The sequence below is a fragment of the Cyprinus carpio genome, chromosome A23, assembly GCF_018340385.1.
Source record: "Cyprinus carpio isolate SPL01 chromosome A23, ASM1834038v1, whole genome shotgun sequence".
Classification (NCBI taxonomy): Eukaryota; Metazoa; Chordata; class Actinopteri; order Cypriniformes; family Cyprinidae; genus Cyprinus; species Cyprinus carpio.
The window spans coordinates 24,169,284-24,194,529 of NC_056594.1; the positions used below are offsets into that span (position 1 = coordinate 24,169,284).

The 25,246-nt window shown below is 34.6% G+C and overlaps 1 protein-coding gene across 7 annotated transcripts; it reads right to left on the reverse strand.

The window, feature by feature from the left end:
* Positions 1-1,162: 1,162 nt before the first annotated feature.
* On the reverse strand, positions 1,163-18,195 carry LOC109057796 (calcium/calmodulin-dependent protein kinase type 1D-like). 7 transcript variants are annotated; one of them, XM_042713703.1, is made up of 14 exons: positions 15,809-15,903; positions 15,036-15,094; positions 12,868-12,979; positions 7,788-7,913; positions 6,989-7,063; positions 6,760-6,898; positions 6,518-6,641; positions 6,242-6,317; positions 5,834-5,946; positions 5,650-5,728; positions 4,466-4,553; positions 3,149-3,498; positions 2,101-2,199; positions 1,163-2,008 (listed from the first exon to the last, which is right to left on the reverse strand). In XM_042713703.1, the coding sequence occupies exons 3-13, from the start codon at positions 12,951-12,953 to the stop codon at positions 2,133-2,135; spliced, it is 1,323 nt and encodes a 440-aa protein (XP_042569637.1). In that variant the 5' UTR covers positions 12,954-12,979; positions 15,036-15,094; positions 15,809-15,903; the 3' UTR covers positions 1,163-2,008; positions 2,101-2,132. The 7 variants fall into 7 exon arrangements, with proteins under 7 accessions (XP_042569637.1, XP_042569638.1, XP_042569639.1 ...); XM_042713704.1 differs by having other exon boundaries at positions 15,036-15,091; positions 15,809-15,880; XM_042713705.1 differs by lacking the exon at positions 15,809-15,903 and adding an exon at positions 15,332-15,398.
* Positions 18,196-25,246: the final 7,051 nt, after the last annotated feature.

The following is a 25,246-nucleotide window of genomic DNA, read 5'->3' on the forward strand; positions in this document are numbered from 1 at the left end:
GCAATCTGGGTTATATATGAAGTGACGGGAACACTTTTTGTAAGCGAAGAAAACAAAAATAACGAATTTATTCAACAATTCCTTTGTCAACAGTCTCCTCTGTGTCTCTCCATATCACCGTATGCTCTTCGGTGTCTTCCACGCCACAAGGATGCACTGTTTCTACGTGTATTTAGGTTTGATTTGAAAGAAAACAGCGCTTCCTTGTGGCGCGGATGATACAGAAGAGCATACAGTGATATGGAGAGATGCAGAGTCTGATGGCAGATGGAGTATTCTGACGACGACTTTCATAACTTTTATGGACCTTGACACTGTTATTTATTTGACAGTCTATGGGACAGTCACAGGCCTCCTGGTTTTCGTGCAAAAAAATCTTAAATTGTGTTCCGAAGACGAACAAAGCTTTTACAGGTTTGGACCGACATGGGGGTAAGTGATTAATGACAAAACTTTCATTTTGGGGTGGAGTATCCCTTAAACAATTGTGTCGCAAAATTATACACTGGAATTGAAGCACTCGATTCAGATCATGTATCGCGAATCATTTGGTTCAGATCGGAACTTAGGAGCAGGTTTGCGAATGTTTTGATTCAGATTGGGATTTTGGAGTGTGTATAGCAAATCATGTCTGTTTATTAAACAGTAAAAAAAAAATTCAAACCATTAAGGTAGTACAGTTATAAAAATGAAACAAAAAAAAGTATATACTTATATTATCTTTTTTTAATAGTCAAACAAATCCAGAAGAAAAAAACTTTAAAACAGAAAAGGCCACTTACAAAATGAGATTTGATTAACATAATTTTTTTTTTTTTAATAAATTGCCAAATCAAGTGAAGGACATCTTCCTCAAAAGAATGACAAAATCAGCAACTCACTTCAATGTCTGACTTATAATCACATTAATAAGCTTTTTGTGAAATTTGGATTAACTCATTAATCTGATGCTTGACTTTATATTTAAGGAGAGAACTATAGTTTCCAAAGTCGTGCATCACTTGTTTTAATTTCACATTTTTTATGTAGATTAGACATGTAGCATGTTATTCTAAAAATAACATGTTTTAAACATAAGCCTCCAAAAAAAGAAAGAAAAAAAAAGAAGAAGAAGAAGAAGTACAAAATGCAACACAAAAATTAAACCACTGAGAAATCAAAGTGATGTATGAGGGTTTATTGGTAAAAATATTGCACAAACATGGACAGTAGCGGCCTACAAAAACACTAACCTTTTCTGTAGTTTAGAGGACACTTCATTATAATCTCTTACAAGATAATTAGTCACAAAACAGTATTTCTAACAGTAAAGTTCATGTGTGTCAGGTAGAGTTCCGCATGCACAAAACCAGGGCTAGACTTACTGTGGTGGGTAAAAGGTGTTAATTTTATTATGACAAAAATATATAATGGATAAACATACAATAATAATTTCCGCATTAGAAAAATAAACATTAACTCTAGTTAAATTACCAAAAAAAAAGCTACAACAACTGGAATCTTATTTCTTTTTCCAGCAATATACAATGTATAATAATAATTACAGTGAAGTAAAAGTGTTTTACCCACTTGAATTACTGCGGTACACATTATTGCACAATACAAACTATCCATGCATCACAGAGTATATGTACAAAACTCCCAATACTCCTTACACAAGTGTCCAATAACACGGACCCCTGCTCCAAATGTTTTAATACAGACAGATTAATTGACCTAGATAATGTGAAACTGTTTCCTCAAGGGAAAATACAAAGTCTGAGGTTCAGCACCTAACATGTAATCGTTTCTGCTTTTATAGGGATACTGTGTTGTCTGCAAATGTGTGATAGGCTGTATTTGTGCTCTGCGTGTGTGTGTTTGCAGGCTTGGAGGCACTCCTCTAAACTTCAGTATTTCAGAACAGCGCGGGCCGCTGGCCAGTTGTCTTGCCAGCACTCTTGACCGGGACAGAGCAGCAGGACCTGCCCACAGAAAGCAGCCAGTGGCTGGGTGAAAGGTCACAGACCTGTAGCGAACACGTGGAATAAGTGCATTTAGCATTTTCATGTCAATATACATTTATAATATGCAATGAAAAGTTTAAGTAGTCATATTTACCTGTCAAAATGACATTATTCCAAAGCAGCCAATCACATGACAGAGCAAACGCCAGTCTGCAGCTTCTGCCCGTTACGATTGGAGCTTCTTTTCGCATACCTGAAGAATTTACAGTAATTCATTAGAGCATGTATGGAAACCAAATCAATTTTCAATGGATAAAATCAAATCCTGTCCCATATTTTTTCATATTTTATGTAAAATAGGCAGTGTTCTTTAAGTGAGATTTTGAATTAGCTTTGTGCATTTTCAGTTTTCATTTTATTTTTAGTTTAAGTTTTAGTCATTTTGTTATGTGCTTTTGCTACATGTTTCTTTGCAAATATTTATTTTTATTTCGGTTTTAGTTTCAGCACTTGAGCTTATTTTGATTAGTTGCCAAGGCAACACTTCTAATGCTCATTTAAGCTTCATCTAATATTTATATTTTATTTTATTTCGGCTTCATTTCTATTACAGATTAAAAAAAGGCTTTAGTTAACAATAACAACACTGAAAAAGGGTAGCAATTTAGCAATTTCAGCATTTGACTTTAAAAAACTTACAAAATTACAAGTGTTGGCTAAGTGAAATATGTTTAAGTTCAACTAACATTTATATTTCATTTTACTACAACAAAAGCAATTTTGAAAAGTTTCAGTTAATAATAACAATGAAAATAAGATTTAAAGATAATGTTCTATTTAAACCCTGTGTGCTGTTAAATACCTGGTAAACTATGACACTCACAATATCCACTAATAATGTTAGTTTCTTGAACCAAAAACATAATTTAGTCTTACATCACCATTTTCCACCTTCCCTCTGACCAGTTTATTTCTGGTACTGTACCTTTAAGATGTCAATCACCTCTATCATAATTGGTTAGCATTCTTGAATGTGAAATTATTAGCTGAGGCTGGTTTATATAAGTTCATATGTTAATGCTGTCATAATTGAGACCTTATAAAAATAGTGGTTTCTGGATAACACATTTCCACAGTGTTACTTTTAGTTCAAATATTCAAACAAAGGTCATGTTTTCCATAATTTAAACATAAATACATACCCATTTAGGTCCGCTGGCTCTGAGTGATACACATGTTTGCTCTTCTCTGCAATGGTGAGGGTCCCAACATGGGTGGCCTCGCTGTGACTGACCCGGACCGGGTGATACTGACTCTTTGACTCGGTGGAGCCGGACGCCATGTTTATCTGATTACTGAGTATGTTCCCGTTTGGTTTGGGGGTCTCAGTGAACATCTTCTTGCGGACGGATTCAGGTGTGGAGGTTGTGATGACCTTGATCTCAGGCACAGGCGCAGACGCAGACGTCTGTTTCACATGGACAGAGGCCTCAGAGTTGGCCAGCTGCAGTTTCTTCATGTGGTGGATGGCCACTGTAGCATTGAAGGCTTGCTGGAGTGAGGAGATCATGATTTCAGACAGTCAGCAGAGTGCAGGAAACAACTAAACAAGCTAACAGCAAATGTTTATATTGAAACATGAAGTAAAGTTAAAAACAATCGATGCATTTTAATAATACACAAAAAATGAAATGTTTGGTTATGTATGCAAAGTATGCAAATGCTACTGTATGAAGACCCAATTTCTCCATAATGTGCAGTATATAAACCAAGCTTACTACATTGTGTCCCATAATGCAGTGCACTAAGGTTTATCTTCAATTACCAGTGTGAAAATGAAATGGCAGTGAAATAAGTCATTCATATTTTCTTAAAAAGTACTAAATTAAATGAAACAGCCAATCATCTTTTTAAAAAAAAAAAAAAAAAACTGCATGTGAAACCGATGCAACGATAAATGTTTTAATAACAGTATGACAAAACGACAATTCACCTTATCAAGTTGCATGTTTAATTCAAAAAACAGCATGCAGTTTGAAATAAAAGTTAAAAAAAATTAAATCTCAATTTAATTTGATGTACAAATGTGTTTATATTACTTTTGGTAGTATTTTAGAAGGTAAAACTGAGTGTGTCGCATTGCATTGTGGGATTCAGACTGACTGGTGTGCAATGTCACAAGTTAACAGAGTCAGAGTTTGTTAATCAGTGTGTGGTGGCCATTAAAAGGGGATCAAAGTGTATGTAAAATAAATCTTTTTTAGAAAAGTGATTTGATTACAAGAAAATACTTCACTGCAGATTTAAATGCCTCAAGGTATAAATCAATTGCTAAAACAAACTGAAACTGGTCTGTTCCAGATATTCATGCAGATGGAGCAATTAAAGGCAAGACTGGTTACCAAATCAGCCTCTCATGTTTAAAGCTGAATTGTGTAATCATGCAGGAGGTTATCTGAAAAACCACTGGAGACAAACTCTAACCCGAGAATACACAAAGTTATGAAACATGACCTTACCTTCCATTTGGACTTGGCAAAGTTTTTCTGGATCTGCTCACTGACAGAGTAGTAGATGTCCTGACTCCGAGCCGTCTTTCCTATAATCCTGCAGGACATAAGCTGGATTTAAAACCAGAGCTGGTGGAAAACAAGGATTTTGTTTCCTGTTTTAACCAGACTCTAAGACGGGAATACGTTTAGTGTGGTTTAATCTCAACAGTTCTGGATTGTGGGATTCTCTGGTTGTTTCTCCTGCACAGCAATGAGATTAAATGAAAAACAAATAAAGACTTTGCTTAAGTCTAAAAAAAAAGACCCAAGTAACCTCAAATGTGTCTCAGCTAAAGTTTCAGAACATTGTCTCAAACTGTGCTCAGATTTGAACATCTCAATATGAACTTGGTGTCTCTCATCAAATCAAAACTGAATTATCAGTGTTATTTTAGTATCTTTTTTTATAATATTATAGAGTTAAGTTTTTAAATAAGCTTTTGTTTGTTTCATTTGAATTTAAGTTTTTGTCATTTTGTTATGCGTTTTTGTCTTCAACTTATTTCAGTCAGTTCCCAATGCAGCATTTTTTATTTTAGTTTAAAAAATTTTTTGGTTTACATTTTTCATCTTATATTCATTTTTTTTAATTAACAAGAAATATTTTTTAACACAAGTTTGAGCTTAATTTTCTCATCTAATATTTATATTTTATTTCATTTTTATTTTTTTTGCTTCATTTTAATTAATAAAATTAATTTAAAAAATGTAAGCTTAATTTTTTTCATTTAATATTTATGTTTTATTGTATTTCTGCTTCATTTCAATCACTGAAAATTATTGTTTTTAAGCTTAAATTTTTTATCTCAAATTTATATTGTATTTTATTTCTGCTTCATTTCAATTATCAAAACATATTTGTAATAATTTTAAGCTTTTTAAGCTTATTTTTTATCTAATATTTATATTTTATTTTGTTTCTGCTTAATTTTCTGACTAAAAATAATTTTTAATAGTGTTAGTTCACCATAATGACCCTGCAAATGATCTGCACAGTAATATCCATCATTTTAAAGCTTTTTACTCTTACTCTGTGTCAACAATGTCTTATTTGTTTTGTATTTCTGAGATGTCTGATACATAAACTGATACATAAATTAAGGCTCATAAGCTTTAAAAGAGCAGTAAATATCTGTGGTGTGGTCACTCACCAGGGGTGTCTGAGAGCCTGTTCTGTATCATAACGCATCTTAGGATTCTTCTGCATCATGTTGCGGATGAAGTCCTTTGCTACAGAGATAATAATTATACTTGAGGTTAAAGGCAGAACATTACAGGTGTGTGTTACAGAATCATATGAGATGATTTAGCAGTAGGGAAGTATAGGATGCTAACCAGACTCAGAGATATCATCCCAGAAGGGCGAGTCGAACTCGTACTGCGCCTTCATGATTTTAGAAAAGAGACGAGTCTCCGTTTCTTCATAGAAAGGTGGATATCCACAGAGACTGTGAAGAATGAATGAAATGAATGAATGAAAACGTCCAGCAGGGGGCGCCATCTATCTGAGAGACCTACATTGTGGTGTTAGAAAGTATGGCTAAATGTCTTTAGTGAACCAGTGGCTCATTCTGACTGATTTTGTCAAACAGCCAGCTTTAGGTTTCTAAATTAAGAACTTGGCATCTGTTTATCACTCTCTGTAAATAGCAGTGGTTTTTAAAAGTCCAACTCACTTGTGGAGCACATATAGTGAAAAAAAAAAATTCTTAGAAATGACATCCCTACTAGGAAGGGACTTACAGGATGTAGGTGATGACTCCAATAGACCAGCAGTCAACAGCTTTGCTGTAGGGCTTCTGGGCCAATACTTCAGGGGCTGTGGGGAAATACACATTATAGAAACAACTTGGTTTTAAAATAGACCTTGTTTATTGTCTTATATATATATATATATATTGTGCATATTATATATATATATAAATAAAAATAAACAAATCTTTTTATTTAGATTTTATTAATTTTACATTTGTTGTCAATTACAACTAAAACTATTACAAATAAATAAATCATTCTTACCGACATATCCTGGAGTCCCACAGGCCGTGGACATGATGCCATTATCTTCCATCTTAGAGAGGCCAAAATCACTGATCATGATCTTAGCGTTTTCATCAGGGCTGTAGTACAGCAGATTCTCTGGCTGTAGAGAGAATACAGATGCAGAAAGTCCATGGTTTGTGGTCTGTTGACATCATCTATATGTTTATCTGTAGTATATTACATATGCATATGTTAGTGTGAATGTGGCGTCTCTGTACCTTGAGGTCGCGGTGGACTATGCCATTTTTGTGCAGGTAGCTGACTGCCTCCAGCACCTGTCTGATGACCAGACTAGCATCAGCCTCTGAATACATGCCCCGGTCCAGGATCCGGTCGAACAGTTCACCACCTGAAACGCTGACGGGATATGAGCAATGTAACATCATGCTATTAAGACATTTAAAGTAACGGGTTTCAGGGGGTGTTCATACAAATAAAGGTGCTTACAGCTGCATGAGCAGGTAGTAATGCGTCCGACTTTCATAGAAATCCTCCAAGCAAACCACATTGTCATGTTGGATCCTATATGACAACAGATTGGTAAGTTAGAAGATGGTTATGTAAATTTAACATTGGATAAATGTTGCTGAACATGCACTTTTTTAATGTCCTTGGATTTGATTTTATTCTCAGTCTCTGTTTCCTTCCAAACTGTAATCCACACCACTCCAGTCCATTAGCGAACATACTGTGAAGTGAAAAGCTGCATGTTTGTAGGAAACAAATCCATCATTAAGATGTTTTAACTTTAAACCGTTGCCTCCAGCTAAAATATGATTCCTCTGTCCATAATAACGCTTTGTCCATTGAAAAAGTCACCTCATCTGAATCAGGAGAGAAATATGCAACAGCTTACAAGACAAAAAAAGTTTTTTCTAAACAATTAATTTGTTGTGAGAGGACAACAGGAAGTGTTTTTATGGATTATGGGCTAGTGTTTTGGCCAGAAGCTTTACATTTCAGAAGACGTTTAGTTGATGGACTGGAGTAGTGTGGATTATTGTGATGTTTTATCAGCTGTTTAGACTCTCATTCTGACGGCACCCATTCACTGCAGAGCATCCATTAGTGAGCAAATAATGTAATGTTAAATTTCTTCAAATCTGTTCTTCTGATGAAGAAACAAACTCATCTACATCTTGGATGGCCAGCGTGTGAGTACATTTTCAACAAATTCTCATTTTCTCTTCCTGTAAGATTTTTACATCTCAGCTTTTTACACACAGTTGGTTTCATCCAGTCTTACTTCCTCAACACAGCGATTTCATTCTCCAGGTTGACGTCCCTTTTGTTTTTCTTCTTCACACACTTCATAGCGAAAAGCTTCCCTGTTTTTCTTTCCTTCACCGTGAAGACCTCTGAGAACGCTCCCCTGGAGAAAGCAGAGACAGAAAGATGAGGTAAGGTCAGATGTGCAGTTACCCAGGATTATGTTTTTATCCATGGATCTGAGAGAGAGCATGATATTGGTTTATGTGATACTGGTGTGGCTCTTCTCCTGAGAGCAAAGCAGGTGTTAATGAAGGTGAGGATGTGACCTTTTAAACCTTGCAGAGAACTCAGTGCCGCAATGCAAGTCATCTAGTTAATAACAGCTAGAAATGCTTGTAGCGTTTCTAGCATGTGAAAGGTACATGTGAAAGTGGCCAGGGCTCTGACGAGATGAAGAAACGTGTGGAGCAATTACTATAAGTGCAATTGATTTTATCAGATAAACACATTTGATAATACACATACAAATCCTGTAGACATTTTTGAATTAGGACAGCGAGAAAATGCCTAGCATCACCTTAGCAACCACTCAGAAGCAGTGTTATTTTAGTATTATTTAAATTGGTCATTTAAATGGTGGGTCTTAGGGAAGGGGCTTTGGAAGATCACCAAAAGGGCTTCCTTTTTTTCTTTTCTCCATGCTATCCTCAGCTGTAACCTGGAATAGCTGTCCTGGGACAAAGATTATAAGTGAAATCCCTTACGCAATGGAAAGAGTAATGGCTCCGGTATCCAGGTGCCTTGATAAACAGGCCTGCAGGTCAGCTGGCACTGAAAGACCTCCGACGACAATTAGCATGAGATTGGTTGAATAAGACAGTCTTATCTAGGCGATAATGAATGCTTGCTGAGATTTCATACAGTATGCTATCACTGATTTACCCACTGCAAATCTTCATATAACTCATGTAATACTCTTATCAGCGTTTAATAGCTGAAGTTTTCCCATCTGTATTTTTACACTGTGAAAATAAAAAATTTTAATCAGCATCTTTGTCTTCATTATCACGTAAACAGATCAGAAAAAAAAGTAAATCTGCATAAGATATAACTTCTCAGAGAATATAAAACAATATTAAGGGAATATAATGTATCTCTCACTAAATGTATTATTTTTGTGTGTATAATTTTGTTTTTATAACATTTACTGCTTAAAATAAATATTAAGAGACTATATCATAAAGGTTTTTAATAGCATTTATGCTTAAAATAAATATTATCTTCAAAATAATACAGTATAATTTGAGGGTAAACCTAAATATATTAATTGTGTTAAATATTTTAATAACATTTACTACTTAAAATACACTTCTATTAATATTTCGAGGGTAAATCTTACTAAATGTATTATTTTTAACTGTATAAAATATTTTAATAGCATTTAATACTTAAAATAAGTATGAAAAGATATATCTGCAGTGTATTTTGAGTGTACATCTCACTAAATGTGTTATTTTTAACTGTATAACATTTCTGCTTGCTACTTAAAATATAAGCAGTTGTTGCAGCGTAGGTATTTATTGAGCTCACACTGAATTGGTAATGCTTTGGACTCCTGGTTGAAATCACGCCTGTTACAAAAGAAGTGCTACATCACACATGGCTTCCGACAATCAATCTCAGCCTCCCACGCACAAATGAAGCAGCACGAAACAACCGTCTCCCTGACACTGCCAGCGTCTAACACATATTCCCACAGCACCATTTTCCTGCACTGAATGCAAAAGCGTGTTTTCCTTCACCCGCGGGCATGAGTGCATAACCCTTTAGAAAGTTCTGAATTCATTAACCACCATGGATTTCAATGAATGCATGAATAAATAAATAATAAAATCTAAATACAGCTCAAACTGAAGGTCAGTGCACAGAATGTGCCCAAAGGCAAAGAAAACTGTCAATGAAATACATTCCTCATAGAATCTCTGGCTCACCAAAATAAGCCAATTTTAGATGCCGTACTTCATCCTGATGGGTGTTAAGTCCAATAGAAGCCTGCTGAGGGATTTTGGGAGTTTAATTCAGGTTGTTTTTGTCAGTGGAAACCACTGTGCTCAACTCCCCACGGCCCATAATGCCCCGCTGGTGTCACGAACACCCGTAGGCAAGGGCAGGTTGTGACAGCGCTCTAGTTTAGCCAAAACTAGATATTTATCTCACTTTATAGAACCTGTGTGAATTGTAAAGTCAGATTTTTGGTTTTTAATTCACACCTTATGTATTTGAGGACAACGTGATTTTCAATTACAATACATATCTTTAAAGGCTTTATTTTTCTCTCTTCACTAGTGCTTATATACACTATACAGTTTTATTCCTCTCTATACTCTGAAGGTTTTTATACTGATTTTTATTCCTAAAATATGATTATAATACTTAATTTTTCTGGATATTGACAGTATTATAATTTATAGAGTGAGAACAAGAGATATCAAAAATCCCTCCTGTAACGACACTGTAAGAGATTTTTCAAAGTTGTAAATAAAGCAAAGATATGTTTTACAAGAAATTCAGTATTTCAACTTCAAAATGATAACGTTTAATGTTAATGTTACTTGCCATTTCTTTGTAATATTTTTGTATAAATTGTATAATTTATCAGCAATTTCTGAGTGAAAATTGATTTTTTTTATTTATTTTTTTTTTTTACTTTTTATGTAAAAAAAAAATGAAACAGGAGTGTTCATTGTCTGGAAATGTATGCGAAGTAGTACACATGTAACTAGATAATACCTCGTTTACACATAACATTTTAGAAATCTTAATACAAAAAATTAATTTCAAGTGGGAAAGTATAGTCATATTTGTAAGTTACATTTTTACCATATTCACCTGGGGTGTCTTGCCTTAATTAATGAAAATAATTGAGTATAATAATAACTTACACACACACACAAAATCAGCATCAAAGCAATAGACAGCACATTGCAGGCCATGTCCAGTGGATTATTGCAAATCTGTCTCTATCCTGTTAGCTGTTCACTGACGCCTGTGATCCCTGTTCTTGTCTGCCAAAGCAATTAACACACTCAGGTCTGGAGGTGTCTTAACCTGTGCTTTACCCTTGATTCACCTACAAACATATTCAATGAGAATGACAGACACATGGTGACCTGAATTCTCCACTCACAGAAAAAAAAGGTACAAAAGCTGAATTTGTGCTCTGCATTTCACTCATCTAAGTGCACACACACAGTAGTGCACACACGCACACCATGAACACACACCCCGAGCAGTGGGCAGCCATGTACCATGTACATGTACAAAAGTCTATATTTTTAAAAGGTACAACCATAGTCACATCTTTTGTTCCTGTTCTTTGTACAGTGTACAGACTGAATAAAACTAAACATCAGCCAATCAAACAAAGACAGAGACATTCAAATCCCACTGTAGCTGATCATTTAGTCATGAATGGAAACATGAATAGCGTTTCTGACGCTTGTGCTGATCTCATAGTGTCTGTCTTCGGGGACAACAGCCTTGGAGAAACATTATTCTGCTTGGTGATCGCTGTACAGTCAGCAGAGGAAATGTACAGCTGCTCATGTCTGCTGAGCTCATGGTCTAGTCAGCTTTCTGCCCTCGCAATGACATCACAACCGATTCAGGACAGCGGGGCCCGATCACTGGTGTCTGGTTTACAGTCTGAGACCTGTTAAGTTGCTCAGATGGGATAATGGATTTGAGATTACACACTTAAACAGCTTATTCACAATCTAAATCATAATTCATTTTCATTCAAGGTGAAGAAGCGTCAACAAACAGAACCGAAATAATGTATTCAGAGAGGATTCCTGAACATTTCTCCCATCTGCTTCCTATTGGCTGGTCAAACAGTTAGTCCCGCCTACAAACTCTTGCAATTGTTTGAGTCTATGTTGAAATGATCAATGTTTTAAAATCATCATCATCATCACAGACCAATAGTGTTAAACTTTTCAGAGTAATAAATAGAAACAGAAATAGAAAATAAATAAAAAGTTGTTTTCTTTATCAAATTACTGCAAATCACAACACAAGGCTCAAAATGTTAAAGATAAAAGCTTATGAGTTTTTTAACTTTAATTACCAAGCTCATAAACCACTAAAGGCCAGTGTAAACCCAGTAAAGTTGCCATTTATGGGTCAATCATTTACCCAGTGGGTGAGAAAACACAACTTTCTTGGAACCTTTCAGTGGGTCTATAACACACTTAAAACACAACTTTCTTGGAAATGTCTATAACGGGACGCCTAACACAGATTTTTTTATTATTATTATTATTATTTAAATTAATTCCGGAACAAAAAAAATCAACAAAAAAAACTACTCAATATAAATTACTTACTTTTTAAAAACGTTTACACTTTTTTATATAAAAATGATTTTTCAGACATTAAAAAATGGTACATTATGTAAAAAATATTTCAACTGTTAAAAATACTTTTTCAAAAAATAAAAATAAACACTAAAAAAAAAAAAAACTATAAAAAAAAAACTTAAAAAAAAATTCAAATAAAAAAAATTAACCATATAAAAAATACAAAATACTTTTACTCAGATTATTCATATAAGTTTTACAAAAAAAATACTTTTTCAAAAATGTAAATAAAACAGATTATTCATATAAGTTTTACAAAAAAACTACTTCTTTCTACTTCAAAATTTCACATTTCATTCAATCTGTTGCCGTTTCTTTGTAATTCTCATTATAAAATTTACTAGCAAATTCTAAGTAAAAAAATAGTTTCTACACCATCTACAACAATTTTGACTCAGAAAGTAAATTTTCACAAATAATTACAAACTTTTTTAAAATTACAAAGAAAATGTTTAAATGAATCAATTTTCAAATGAAATGAAATCTCGTAAAATGTACTCCAACATACTCCAATAATCTTTTTTTTTTTTTATGGTGTATTTTGTTAAAATAAAATTGCACATCATGTGACATAAATTCTGTTAGGATATATTTACTTCCAAAAACGTCAGCTTACCCTATTGACAAACTTATGTTAATAAACCATTCCTAGCTTATAAAGTGATAAATAATAAGAACTAAGAGTGTACTTACGATCCGAGCACCTCCATGAATTCAAACACATCCTGGATGTTATCCGTGCTCTTTTTCCAATCATAGTCGCCCTCCTTTCGCCCCATTTCTGCGTGAGCTTCTACAGGGATTTCTGGAGAGGATAAAAAAGAACATATTTGTAAAGATTTATAAAGTGACCAACAAAGACGTGATATGTTTGATCTGTTCTGAAAAATGGGGCAGTGAATCAAAGATTTGTGAATATACCTTTACTTGCAGCCAAAACAATCCCTAATATTCCAGGAGCCATGAGGCCTGATTTCTAATATATATATATATATATATCAAGTTAAAATTAAAAATCAAGATCAAAATTCCTTTGCATCCTTTAGGGTTCCTGATATAATACAGAATCAAGTCTCATGTTCATGATCAGCTACTGAAGGACAGTCGATGCTTCACTCCTGATTGGGAGTGTGTTCATCTATCAGCCTGTTTTAGTGTGTCACTGACCTGCGATGCCCTGTTTAAAAATTCCACAGCTTCTCATTGGCTGTCCTACATGACTAAGACGGTTGTCAGAAAATCCTAATCAGGTTTTGGCTGGTCATTGTACAGACACGTACTGTATGTGCGTCTCAATACTAGAGTTTAGGTGATTTGAGATTCCTTTATGATTGATGACACATTTGTAAAGGAAATATCTCTGATTCTATTTTAACTGGAATATCTATGGAGTTGGCAGGTGGGTTTTGTCCAAATTACACCTCTTGCATGTCCAAACCCAACACGAAGGTGTCCACATACATCAAATGATTGAATGCATTTGATAACGTCATAATCTTCAACAAAACACATCTAGAAAACTGAACAACCCAGCAACTGCAGCATGAATGACTGGCTATTTCCCACCATGTTTCCTGTGTTTATTTTGAGGTTTCTCCAAAAAAAGGTTCAAATATAAAGACTTAAAAAAGACTTCTCTGGGATTAGCAGTACTGAATTCTGGTAAGTTAAGAGAAGTTCTTGCTTATATAACAGGTTAAAGACTCTGATCTTCTGAGCCGACCTTAAAACAGCATTTTATTAACTTTAAAAGCCCAATATATCATAAGTTTGTCACTAAAAGTGTCACTGAGTACCACAAGGTGGAGAAAACCCTATGGAATGAAGTATTTTGTATCCTATTATTAGTAGACCACTAACAGACTTCTTAATAAACAAATTAAGTAACCTAAAGCGAAAAGGAACATCCAATTAAGAGGCATGAATGGACTTCAGCTCTCAAAGAACACAAGGACTTAGGTGACCTTGCATGGTTGCATGCATTCATTATCATCATAACAAACAGTAATATCTATGTAGACTTATAAAAAAGGGACTGATCAACAACAACAACAAAAATAAATAAATAAATAAATAAATATGTAAATAAATACATTAAACAATCTGTTATGCATGCAATTTATAAAATTCATTAAAATATTATGATCTACAAAATTACAAATATATTAATGATTAAAATAAAATTTAAATGAATATAAATTTTAAATTAAGATAAATATCTAAAATATTACATTTATTTAAATGTTAAATTCAAATTTTATTAATTTATAAAACACAAATGTATTAAATTACAAATATATTATTAGCTAAAAAGTTAAAAAACAATATTTAATTATTAATAAGTTAGAATAAAGTCTTTTTTCCAGAAAAAAATTAATAAATATAAAACACACTTTATAAAATTACAAATATATTAATTGTTTACAAAATATTTTACATTTAAATAAAGACAAATATTAAAAATATTCAATCTATAAATTATTCACTTAATAATAAATTTGAATAAAACAGCATTTCATGAAAATGCATAAATATTTAAAATAAAACAAAATACAATATTTTTTAATAACTTTTTTCCCATCAAAGTATACTTACATTTAATTTTAGTATGTTGCATAATCATATAATATTTATAATATTTTACAGAAAATTCTAACAATGCCTTGATAAACCTATAATTTTCACCATATTAGATAACAGTTAATCATTGGACATAAACAGTTTGATCTTACCCTTTGTTTCCCTCTGTTTTAAATTATTATATTAAAATGCATATTGCAATAGTGCAAAACATTTCAAAATAATCAAAGCAAAGTTGTTGCGATACACTTGCTCACACAAGAACATCATTCTGTACTTGCCTGGTTTTGCCTTTACGATGCAGCCCCTTTATTGTACAGTGCTTCTCATATTTTGCCTGCTGACAAACATAAACATGCGGCTCAGCACGGGTCGTTAAATGCATGCAGCGCATGTCCCCGCGCGAGATGCCCCATACACCTCAGTAAATAAGCAACTGACGACGGGATCTAATCTGTTCATGCACAAACCAGCGTCCACCTTCAATATGCCTGCAATGCATTAATCAATCATCTTTCACAACGTGCATACTGATGCATGCAAGGGTGATTATTTCCCAGCCAGTTTTTGACCTTACCTTCAGGTCTGTAACAACTCCAGCACGATCTCTGTCTCTTGCAGAAACAATCGAGGCTCAAGCAAGGACAGCAGTAACAAACAATGACATGCAAGCAGAGAGGATGCTGCGCAGATCTCAACGAAACAGACATTTGCAACGCGTCCGAAATGCAACGATGCACTTTCCCGTGCAATTAATGCAGTGTTATCGGTTCGCAAAAATCTTTCATATGCAGTGTGCATTTACTCTGCAAATCACTCAGTCATCAATCCAAGAGAAGTTGATGTTGCGTGCACTCAAAACTGTCAGATAAAAATTACACTTTAAATTACAATGCCCATGTATTGCATGCAAATATAATTAATTACAATATAACTGCACGTTAACATGAACACAGTAATTTAAAGTCTGACCTGTTTTCTATCAGTCCCGTCTGGTGTCTGTGAATGGGACAGGAATGGCTTTACTCGGGTCAGCGTCCCGTCTTTGACTTACCTAGAGGCAAGTGCGCAAAAGATGCCCCGCTCTGACTCTCCTGCCAAAAGCGCGCTGCAGTCTGGACAGATTAAACCCGTCGAGAGGCGCACAGATATAACCAACAGGTTGGAGATTACATGAGCTGAAAGGAGGAGGATCGGCCAGCGAGGAGGATTCTCAAGGACTATGTGATACATGTGATGTCACCTTACAATGGACAAAATAAGCCCGTCAAATTTAATGTAAAAATAAAAAATTAGGTAGCAACATTTTTGGTTTAACTAGACTGAACGATAAAAAACTGTAGGCTATATTTAATTAACTAATGTTATTATGCCATCCTAATAAAATCTAATTTGTACTTGATAACTACATCAAGCTAATCACACACAAGTATCCATTTTTTCCACTTTTTCTTAACTTTATATGGAAATTTGTACTGTGAGTAATGGTTACAAATGGTTCAGTTGATGGTAGCCATTGACTTCCATAATATAAAAAACTACTATGTAAGTCAATGGCTACCATCAACTGTTTCTTCAGAATAACTTATTTTAAGGGGAACAGAAGAAAGAAATTCATTCAGGTTTGGAACAAGTGGAGGGTGAGTCAATATTGACAGAAGTGTCATTTTTGGGTGAACTATCACTTTAACCAATGTTTTTTTTTTTTAAATAGACTTCTCAATACAAATATCTGAAGCATTTAAAGCTTTAACATTTTATGACAGCACGTATGTACACAAAATTGCTTTTAAAAATGAATACCTTGCATCAGCAGATTAAAACTGACACTAGTGAACCATTAAAATATGCTGGAAACTGCATTAAAACATTATCTGACAATAAACCAGAGTTCATTTGTGTATTTTCTGAAAATGTGAGTGCGTTTGCATGTGCATAACTCCCACGCTGCAAAGCCATGGCACTGCTTTTTGGTTGCTAAGTGGTATTCAGCCTATAACAAGAAAAACCATCTATTTAGATAAACATTCATAATGCATTACACAGATGTGAGTAATAGCAGTGGTAATGCAACTACAGCTTCATCGCACTAATGCATGAGAACGTCACAATAAATGCCACTTTTCATACCAGAATCAAAAGAATAACCAGTCATCATGAAACAGTTATAAAGCAAGACATTGTAGATCACTTCTGCACGGCAACAGTTACCAGGAGGAATATGAGTCAGCGTTCACGTACTCGTCTCAGTGACATTAGAGTGAGTTTATGGGATTACTGAAGGCTTTAGCAAACGCACACTGTCTTTTTGAATCACACATTAAATCTGAAGCCACCGAAAAGTCATTTCTAAAATGAAAACGCTCAGTCAGTTGTGATGGGCCACATCAGTGATTGGTTTTGCAGCGTCCCATAAGCTCAAGGGTGAGGTTATTGCATGCGACCTGTTGGGCCAGTCAGGATAATCTCACAATACACAGCACGACACTTCCTCCTTTAATAGGCTTGAGCAAATCTCGTCCTGTTACTGAACATGTTACCACATTAAAGACCAATGTCTACAATAAAATATATTAAATATTATTAAAATGTGGATTTTGAATGTATTTAATGGTTCACTGGCAGTCAAATTTTGGACAAACCTTTACATTTTTTTTTTATTATTATTATTTTTTTCAGATAAACTTTTATACAAAACTATTAAATACATAGATACACTATACAACTACACTATACATAACCATAACACACACACACACACACACACACACACACAGACACACACACATATAAATTAAAACAAAGACTTTAGATATTAATATTTCGATTCCAGATATAATAGTTTACTGGCAGTTGAAAGTTAGGAAACACCTATTGATTGATTGATTATTTTTATTTATTTATGTGTGCATTTTTTAATAACTTTAATGTTATGTATTTTATTAATATTAAAATACACTAATTTCTACAACAAAATTCATATTGTTTATAAAATAATATTAAAATTTATACAATTTAAATTTCTATTTTGGATCTAGAGTTAATTTAGACACATTTCACAATTTATAATAATAGTAGTATTGAAAAAAATTCTACAAATGTAATCTAATATTTAATTGTAAAAAAAAAAATCACACACAAGTATAAGCAAATTCATACGTGCACACAGTTTGTATTTTGAAAAAACAAATTCCAAGCGTTTAACCAAAAGCATTTGTATCAAAATGTTTGTGAAACAAATTTGGCCAAAATGTCCAAACTTTTGCCTGGTAGTGTACATTGTATTAGAAAGTTAGAGGTTTCTTTCAGCTTACCTTTGTGATGCTGTTTTTTGTTGACCAGCGCTTTGTGTTGCTTGATGAAGTATGATGGCATCGCTGGCAAAACTGTGTCCAGTGGCAAACGTAAGGCTCTCAGGAACGCCAGTTGAATTCTGACTTGTGCACAAGATGTTGTCGTATGTATCCTGAGAGGAGTGATGAACCTGGGTGAGACAGTTCTCTCATTAAAACACTCACTCTGTGTACAGTGTTGCCATGGTGGGGAGAGGAAACATGGCAGATCACCGGACATGAAGATCTCTTGATAGTTCTGTTTCAGGGAGGGTGATTTGCGTAAATGGGAATACTCATGTGGAGACGAGGAACCTGTTTCCACCTAAGAGGGTTTCATTGAGGATGCGAATCACTTTCAGCAAATTTATCACATCCAGTGCAGAGTAAATTAACAGACAGTGTTTGCTCCAGATACAGATTACTTCCATCTACAGTAATTTCACACATTAACTAACCATATAGACCATATGTTTTTCTGGCAGAACTGTGTCTGAAATTGTTACAACACTTCTTCTCACTTCTTTATGTGAATTATATTAATGCTACATGATATCAAAATGACTCTGATGATATCAATTCTTCACTGAACATCCATCAGATTGGAAATCAAATTATAACAGAGACATGAAACATCTTGGTTACTGTTTATATCCTCGTTCCTTGACGGAGGGAACAGAGAAGTTATGTTGAAAGACTTTAGGGGACCCCTAATGTTATTTAACATAACGTTGAATGTGACCGACAGAAAGGAAACTCTATTTCTTTGCCATGCACAACTTCTACCAAGGATGATGCTCATGCATAACAGTGATTTCACTCCTGTAGCTCATTTCTGACTGGTTAAACTGATGGTTTACAATCACTTTGTTCTACAACAGTCCCAAATCTTATCCATCATTTTCATGTTTACCATATATAACTTTATTTTGGCATGCTCCATTGACTGTTTTCACTGAATTCATTTTTTTTCCCACTTAAATGGACTTATATTTGATATTTTATTTTGGCCTGCTCCATAACCGATTCTTTGATTTAAAAAAGTACTATTTCTGAACCGATTCTTTGATTTAAAAAAAAAGTTAATAATTAATCATGATTAATCGCGTCCAAAATAAGTTTTTGTTTACATAATATGTGTGTGTACTGTCTATATTTATCATTTATATATAAATACACACATATACAGTATATATTTAGAAAATATTTACCTGTATTTACATGTATATATTTATATTCATATAATTGATATTCTATATAAATATATTTACATTTCTCTTAAATATATACATGCATGTGTGTGTATTTATATAAACACAATAAATATACACAGTACACACACATGTATTACGTATATAAAAAAAAACTTTTATTTTGGATGTGATTAATCGGTTGACAGCACTAGTTCTGACTCATACATTTTGGACTCTCATTGGTTCTACACTAAAAATTTAATTCAATATGTTAGTTGCTTTGTAATTAATTGTGAAATTTACTAGCAATTTCTGAGTAAAAATTGTTTCTACACCCAGAATCTTGTATTCTTTAATACTTTAATACTTTAATATACAGTATAATATATACAAACATGTTTGATATTTATGATTTGAGTTCGGGGACGCTCTTTAAATAATCCTAACAGCACACAATAGAGGATTTTTTGGGGAAAAAAATGGTTTGCGACCAGCCTTGAATCAGGCCACGCCCCCCAGATCGTTCGGGGGTGCAAATCGGGCTTAAAATCATCAAGTGTGTGGCCAGCCTAACAGGATAATCTAATCTAGCATCATTGACCTGAGATGAGGTGATTTATGCAAGTCCAGTAGCTCGCAGTCTTTTCATTCTGACCTCTTTAAATGGTTCGGCTGGACCCCTGTGGGTCTCTTATCAGGCAATATTATCCAATTTCCAGCTGCATAACTAGCTTGTAATCTGTTTTGGAAGGGTCATTTAGTTCACTGAACTCTTCCCATTTACCTTCTGCAAATCCTCACCTGTATTTGCTGTAAATCCGTCCTGCCAGCACATGTATCACTCTGCCAAGTCAAACAGCCTCTAAATGGCTACAAGTGCTCGCAACACAGCAGGACTCACACTCACAGTCTTCAAAATGCCTGTTATTAATGTAAGTAAGAGCAGAACAATTGACTTACAAACTCTCTGAACAAAAGATAATAATGCCTCATTTAGATTTTAATGTTGGATAATGGAGAATAGGAAACTAATTATGGAATATCCTAGTAGTACACAAGTATAGTACAGTGAACTACATTGTGCATTAGTCATTTTCTCATACTGTATCCTGCAGGATAAAATCAGAAGTAAAACATTTGGTGAAGAGTGTTATACTTCTGTGACTCAGTCTGTCAAATATCATTAAATGACATTTCTATACAGTTTATTTTATGATTTTTGTACATCAGTTAAAAGCATTTATTAGAATCTGGATCATGAGTTTACCTTGGGATTGTTTGTTGAATCATGTGACTCGGTCTGTTTGATATTGGCTCCGAACCACTGTTTTGTAAAGTTTTTGAAGTTCCAGCACAGTGTTTTTAGAGAGCCCATAACGCCATTTCAACTTACTCTCAGTCAATATGTTTCGTACGGTGTTGATGATGGCCCTGCTCATGTACATTGCTTTCTTGGGCTGCGGACACAAATCTGGAATGCTTGCAAATGACGTCATTTTTACGCGAACCTGCAGCTAAATTTCTTCAGAATTTATTGTGACTTCTTAGCTAGCTCTTTTCTTGCACTAGAACACAGCAGCAACACTTTGCTGGCTTTTTGTCATCAGTTCTGTGTAATCTTTGGTCTATCCATCTTTTTCTGAACAAACCTACTGCATTTTAAAAATGGGTGGCACCTCCCGTGTTTCGGAACTTTCACTCAAAATGACAAAAAAAATAAAAAATTTTTTTTTTTCAAACAATAAGGTTGTGCGCTAAGACTACCTCCAAACTCCACTGTTGGTATGGTATTTTTAGGGTTAATGCAGAGCAATTTCCTCCTCCAAACATGGTGTGTGGCACAAAGATAGATTTTTGTCTCGGCTGACCAGACTACATTCTCCTAGTACTTCACAGGCTTTTATAAATGTTGTGTAGCAAACTTCAAATGAGCTTCAACATGCCTTTTCTTCAATAACGGAGCCTTCCCGAGTGAGCGTGCATGGTGGCTGTGGCGGTGGAGTGCATGGCCGATATCTCTTTGAAAGCTGTATCTGCTGCCTCTAATCTTTCTGGAGCGCTTGGCTCTCAGGCTACTCTTCCAACTCCCTGATCAGAAATCTTGAGAGGATCTCCTGTGCATGGCCAGTTGATGGTGTAGTAATGCTCCTTCCACTTGAGGATAATGGCCCTAATGGTGCTTTCAGGAACATTTAGGATTTGTGAAATCTTTTGGTAACCAGTGCCTTTGTTATGTGACACAACAATCTTGTTTCAAAGGTCTTAGGACAGCTCTTTGCCTCAACCCATCAGGATATGCTTGTATACTTGCTTTCAGAGGTGAGTGAGCCCTTTTCTAACATGCATTAACCTGCCTTGCCTTGGTGTACTGTTTTTTTTCTTAATGTGTTCAATAGTTTTTTCCTGTGTCATTCCACATATTATGGATTGCAATATCATGATTTCTTTATCTGTGTAGATTTGAGTGTCTGGTCAAAAAATTCATGTGAATTGTTAAACTTGAAAACATGTTGAATATTTTTTCCCCTGTGTGTCATGTATGTACATCCATCCTAAACCCTCTCAATGTATTTTGTTGATATTATAACAATGAACATAAAAGATACAGAGATACATCTTATATATGTTATAAACTTACATTTAAATCTACCCAGAGAATGTATGGATGTGAAAATTACACCATTTCTTTCTATGTATTCTATGTATTTGTTCAGTGAGTATGTGTTAACGGGTAAAAAAAACTCCACACTCCAAGACATTAGGTGGCGCCAACCCTAACATTGGTGCCATTCACCATAAAATCTAAGGAGAGTTTGGCGGGATTTTTTAGCAGAACGACAGTTGGAACGCTAAAGTGAATCCGAGCGTAACTCTAAAACTGATTTGACGAAAAGCTATGATCAGAATGTGTGTGTTGTGCGGTTTAGTGATCATACTGATACTTGCCCCAGGTAAGACATAATTTATATTGTTTTAATTGTTTCTTTTTCGAGTTCAATCTTGTCTGTGCTTAGTGTGCTGTCTGTGTAAACTGGCTTTGTTTCAAAAGCGAATGAGCAAACATGTGGTCTGACTATATAAGCTAAATCCTTTTTAAGAGCCAAATAAATGACTGATGTGATAGGCTCCCAGTGAAAAGCGCTTGTCATGTGAAGCGCAGGAGCTGACTCTAATGTTAACATACAGCCAGCAGTGGTTCTAACTTGTATAGCGTCCATGTTGCACATGTCTAACAGTCACACGTGCAGCTATGCTAAAACTTAGCACACATACTTTTTAAACTATTTTTGTTTATTTATTTATTTATTTATTTTTGGTCCAAGCTTGTTGCATTGTGGGATTGTCTTATCTGTGAAGCATAAGTGCAGAACTTCCACTTTGGCAGGAAGCTCGCTAGATTTTGAGACAAAGATTTCTTCATAATCTGCCACTTATTGAAGGGGAAAAATGCAACGTTTAGGTTTTTTGCTGAATATTTTTATGTTATATTTCATAAGGAAAACTTGAATATTATTTCAGTAACTTAATATATTGCAAATATCTTAAAAAAACGGGTCAGTGGCTGATTATTTGTATCGATATTTGCCATTTTGAGATTATGCAAATAGGTTATCAGCCTTGCTGGCAAACTAACAGATTTACTAGCGCCATTTTTTTGTGCCATCTTATTGAATCCTTTGCCACAGTTCTTCTGAATGTGTCACTGTAAATCTGTTATTCACATATTGAGCAACTGATCATTTACTTACAGTTCAAATATTCATTTTGTCAGGTTCCTGTATACAATATGAGGTGGTGGATGTAACTGAGGGTGGAAATGCTATCCTAAACTTCACAGCTTCTGGACTGACTATTTTTTACAAAATGCATTGTGAAAAACAGACTAAAATCACTTTGACTGTGATTGGTCAATACTGTGGCCCTGCTGATAACTGCAGCACCAGCTCGAGAACACCTGAGGTTTCAATAGAGACTGGCCGTCTAATTGTACAAAATGTCACCTACAACAGATGCTACAGTGCAAAAACCATACGAGGACACAGAGAGATATTTTATAATGTTACTGTCAAAAGTGAGTATGTCTTACATGTGTTACAAACTGTTGCAAATTACACATTTTTTGTTTGTTTTGGGGTTAAGATGGGCTGTAGAGAAGTTCAGCCTATTTTTATAAAATGCTTTTGCTCTTCTGACCCTTACAGAATTACACTTTACCATCAGCGCAGAAATGTCCATCTCAAAATTCACTACTGAAACACCCGACCATACTTTAACCTCAGACAATTCCTACGACACTACATCATCCAGTGCAGTCACAATTATTGCCATTGTCGTTACTGCTGCGATCTCGGTGGCCATTGTTTTGTTTGTTGTCTGGTACATACGCAAAGTAAGTATTATCACAGTAATTGAACTGTCATTAACAGCTGCGTTCAGGTAAAAACTATGTTATTGGGTATCAGAACAAACACTTTCACAGCAATGTGAATGCTAAGTCTAATTTTAAATCCAGATGTAAAGCAGTGCATGGGCAAAGCACAACTTAATTTGAATTCAAAAGCAACACTTGCTAGTTTGTAGTTTGTCATTATCATTATATGGCTCAAAATAGTAATAGTATAATAGTAAAAAAATAGTATAGCTCAGTAATTCCAATTTAACAGCTTAATTTTTTTTTTTTTTTTGGGCACTGCAGAGGTATGTACCAGTGAATGCAAACGTTGCTGCAGTCTGATGCTGGCAAAAGTGCCTCATGAAGAAATCTTCATGGGTGAGTCCTCACAGGTGTCTTTGGCCCCCTTTACACCTGACACAAACATGTGTTTCATATAGTATCTCAGTTAGGTGGATTGCATTTACACAGTGCATTCCAATGTACCTCCACTGGGATAACTGCATGATTTCCATGGCATACATACAGAGCCCTGCACATGGCATGCAGGATAGTAGGCTAAATCGTGTGCTGGATTTACTATTTCGTTCCCTCAATTTATAAATTGTGCGCACGATTTACTAATTCTTTCCTTCGATTTGCTAAATAGTGCACACGATTTATAAATCGAGGGAAAGAATTAGCAAATCGAGGGAACTACATATTAATCGTGTGCATGTTTTAGTAAATCAAGTGCACTATTTATTTATTTTTTCTTGCATGTCATGTCCGGGGCTCCATACATACATGATAGCTGATAATGGTGAAATGGTCCAGGTAGGTCAGCTACATGACATATGTCTATATATTTTGGGGGAAAATAGAAAATAATGACATAAGAATAGATGATGACAGAAAATTCACCAAGTCTGTGAAAAAGGGACAGATGAAGATCATTTGTACTGCAGTTTTTCTATTACACAATACTTGGATATTTACCAGTCTACCAAAAATGCATTAGCATTTACACCTCCCTGACCACCTCTGAATGCTTTTTTTTTGTATTCATTATGCATCTTTGGTGCGTTAACTGTACACCTTTTAAAGTTAGCATATATGCTCTATATGATTATGATTTGATTACTGTGAATGTATGTTAATACCAGATTTAATGGTGGCCTGTTTGTGAGTGGCTCTCACATATCAACTACAGTCACACAGCAACCAAACTCCATTTTTCATGTGGAATCAGGATCATTCACACTTTAACCCAGTTCATTTGTAATATAATATGATCTGGAGTACTTCTGAATAGTTTGATTCAATAATTAGAAATGTACATTATGTGGCGGCTTTGCAGGAAACCCGGCAGCAGCCAACTCACTTCTCACAACTCTGAATGAAACTCAACTTTAGATGTCTGCTCCATCTCCAACCAGGCACTTTACTGACATCATACATAGATGTCTTCCTTGAAGGATTGAAATGAAGGTCAACATCAGTCAAGAAAACTATTGAAGTAGTTCTGCCCTTTGGTTCAGTCAAATCTATAAGACTGAATCTTTTTTGTTTGCTCAAAATGTAAATTATAGATT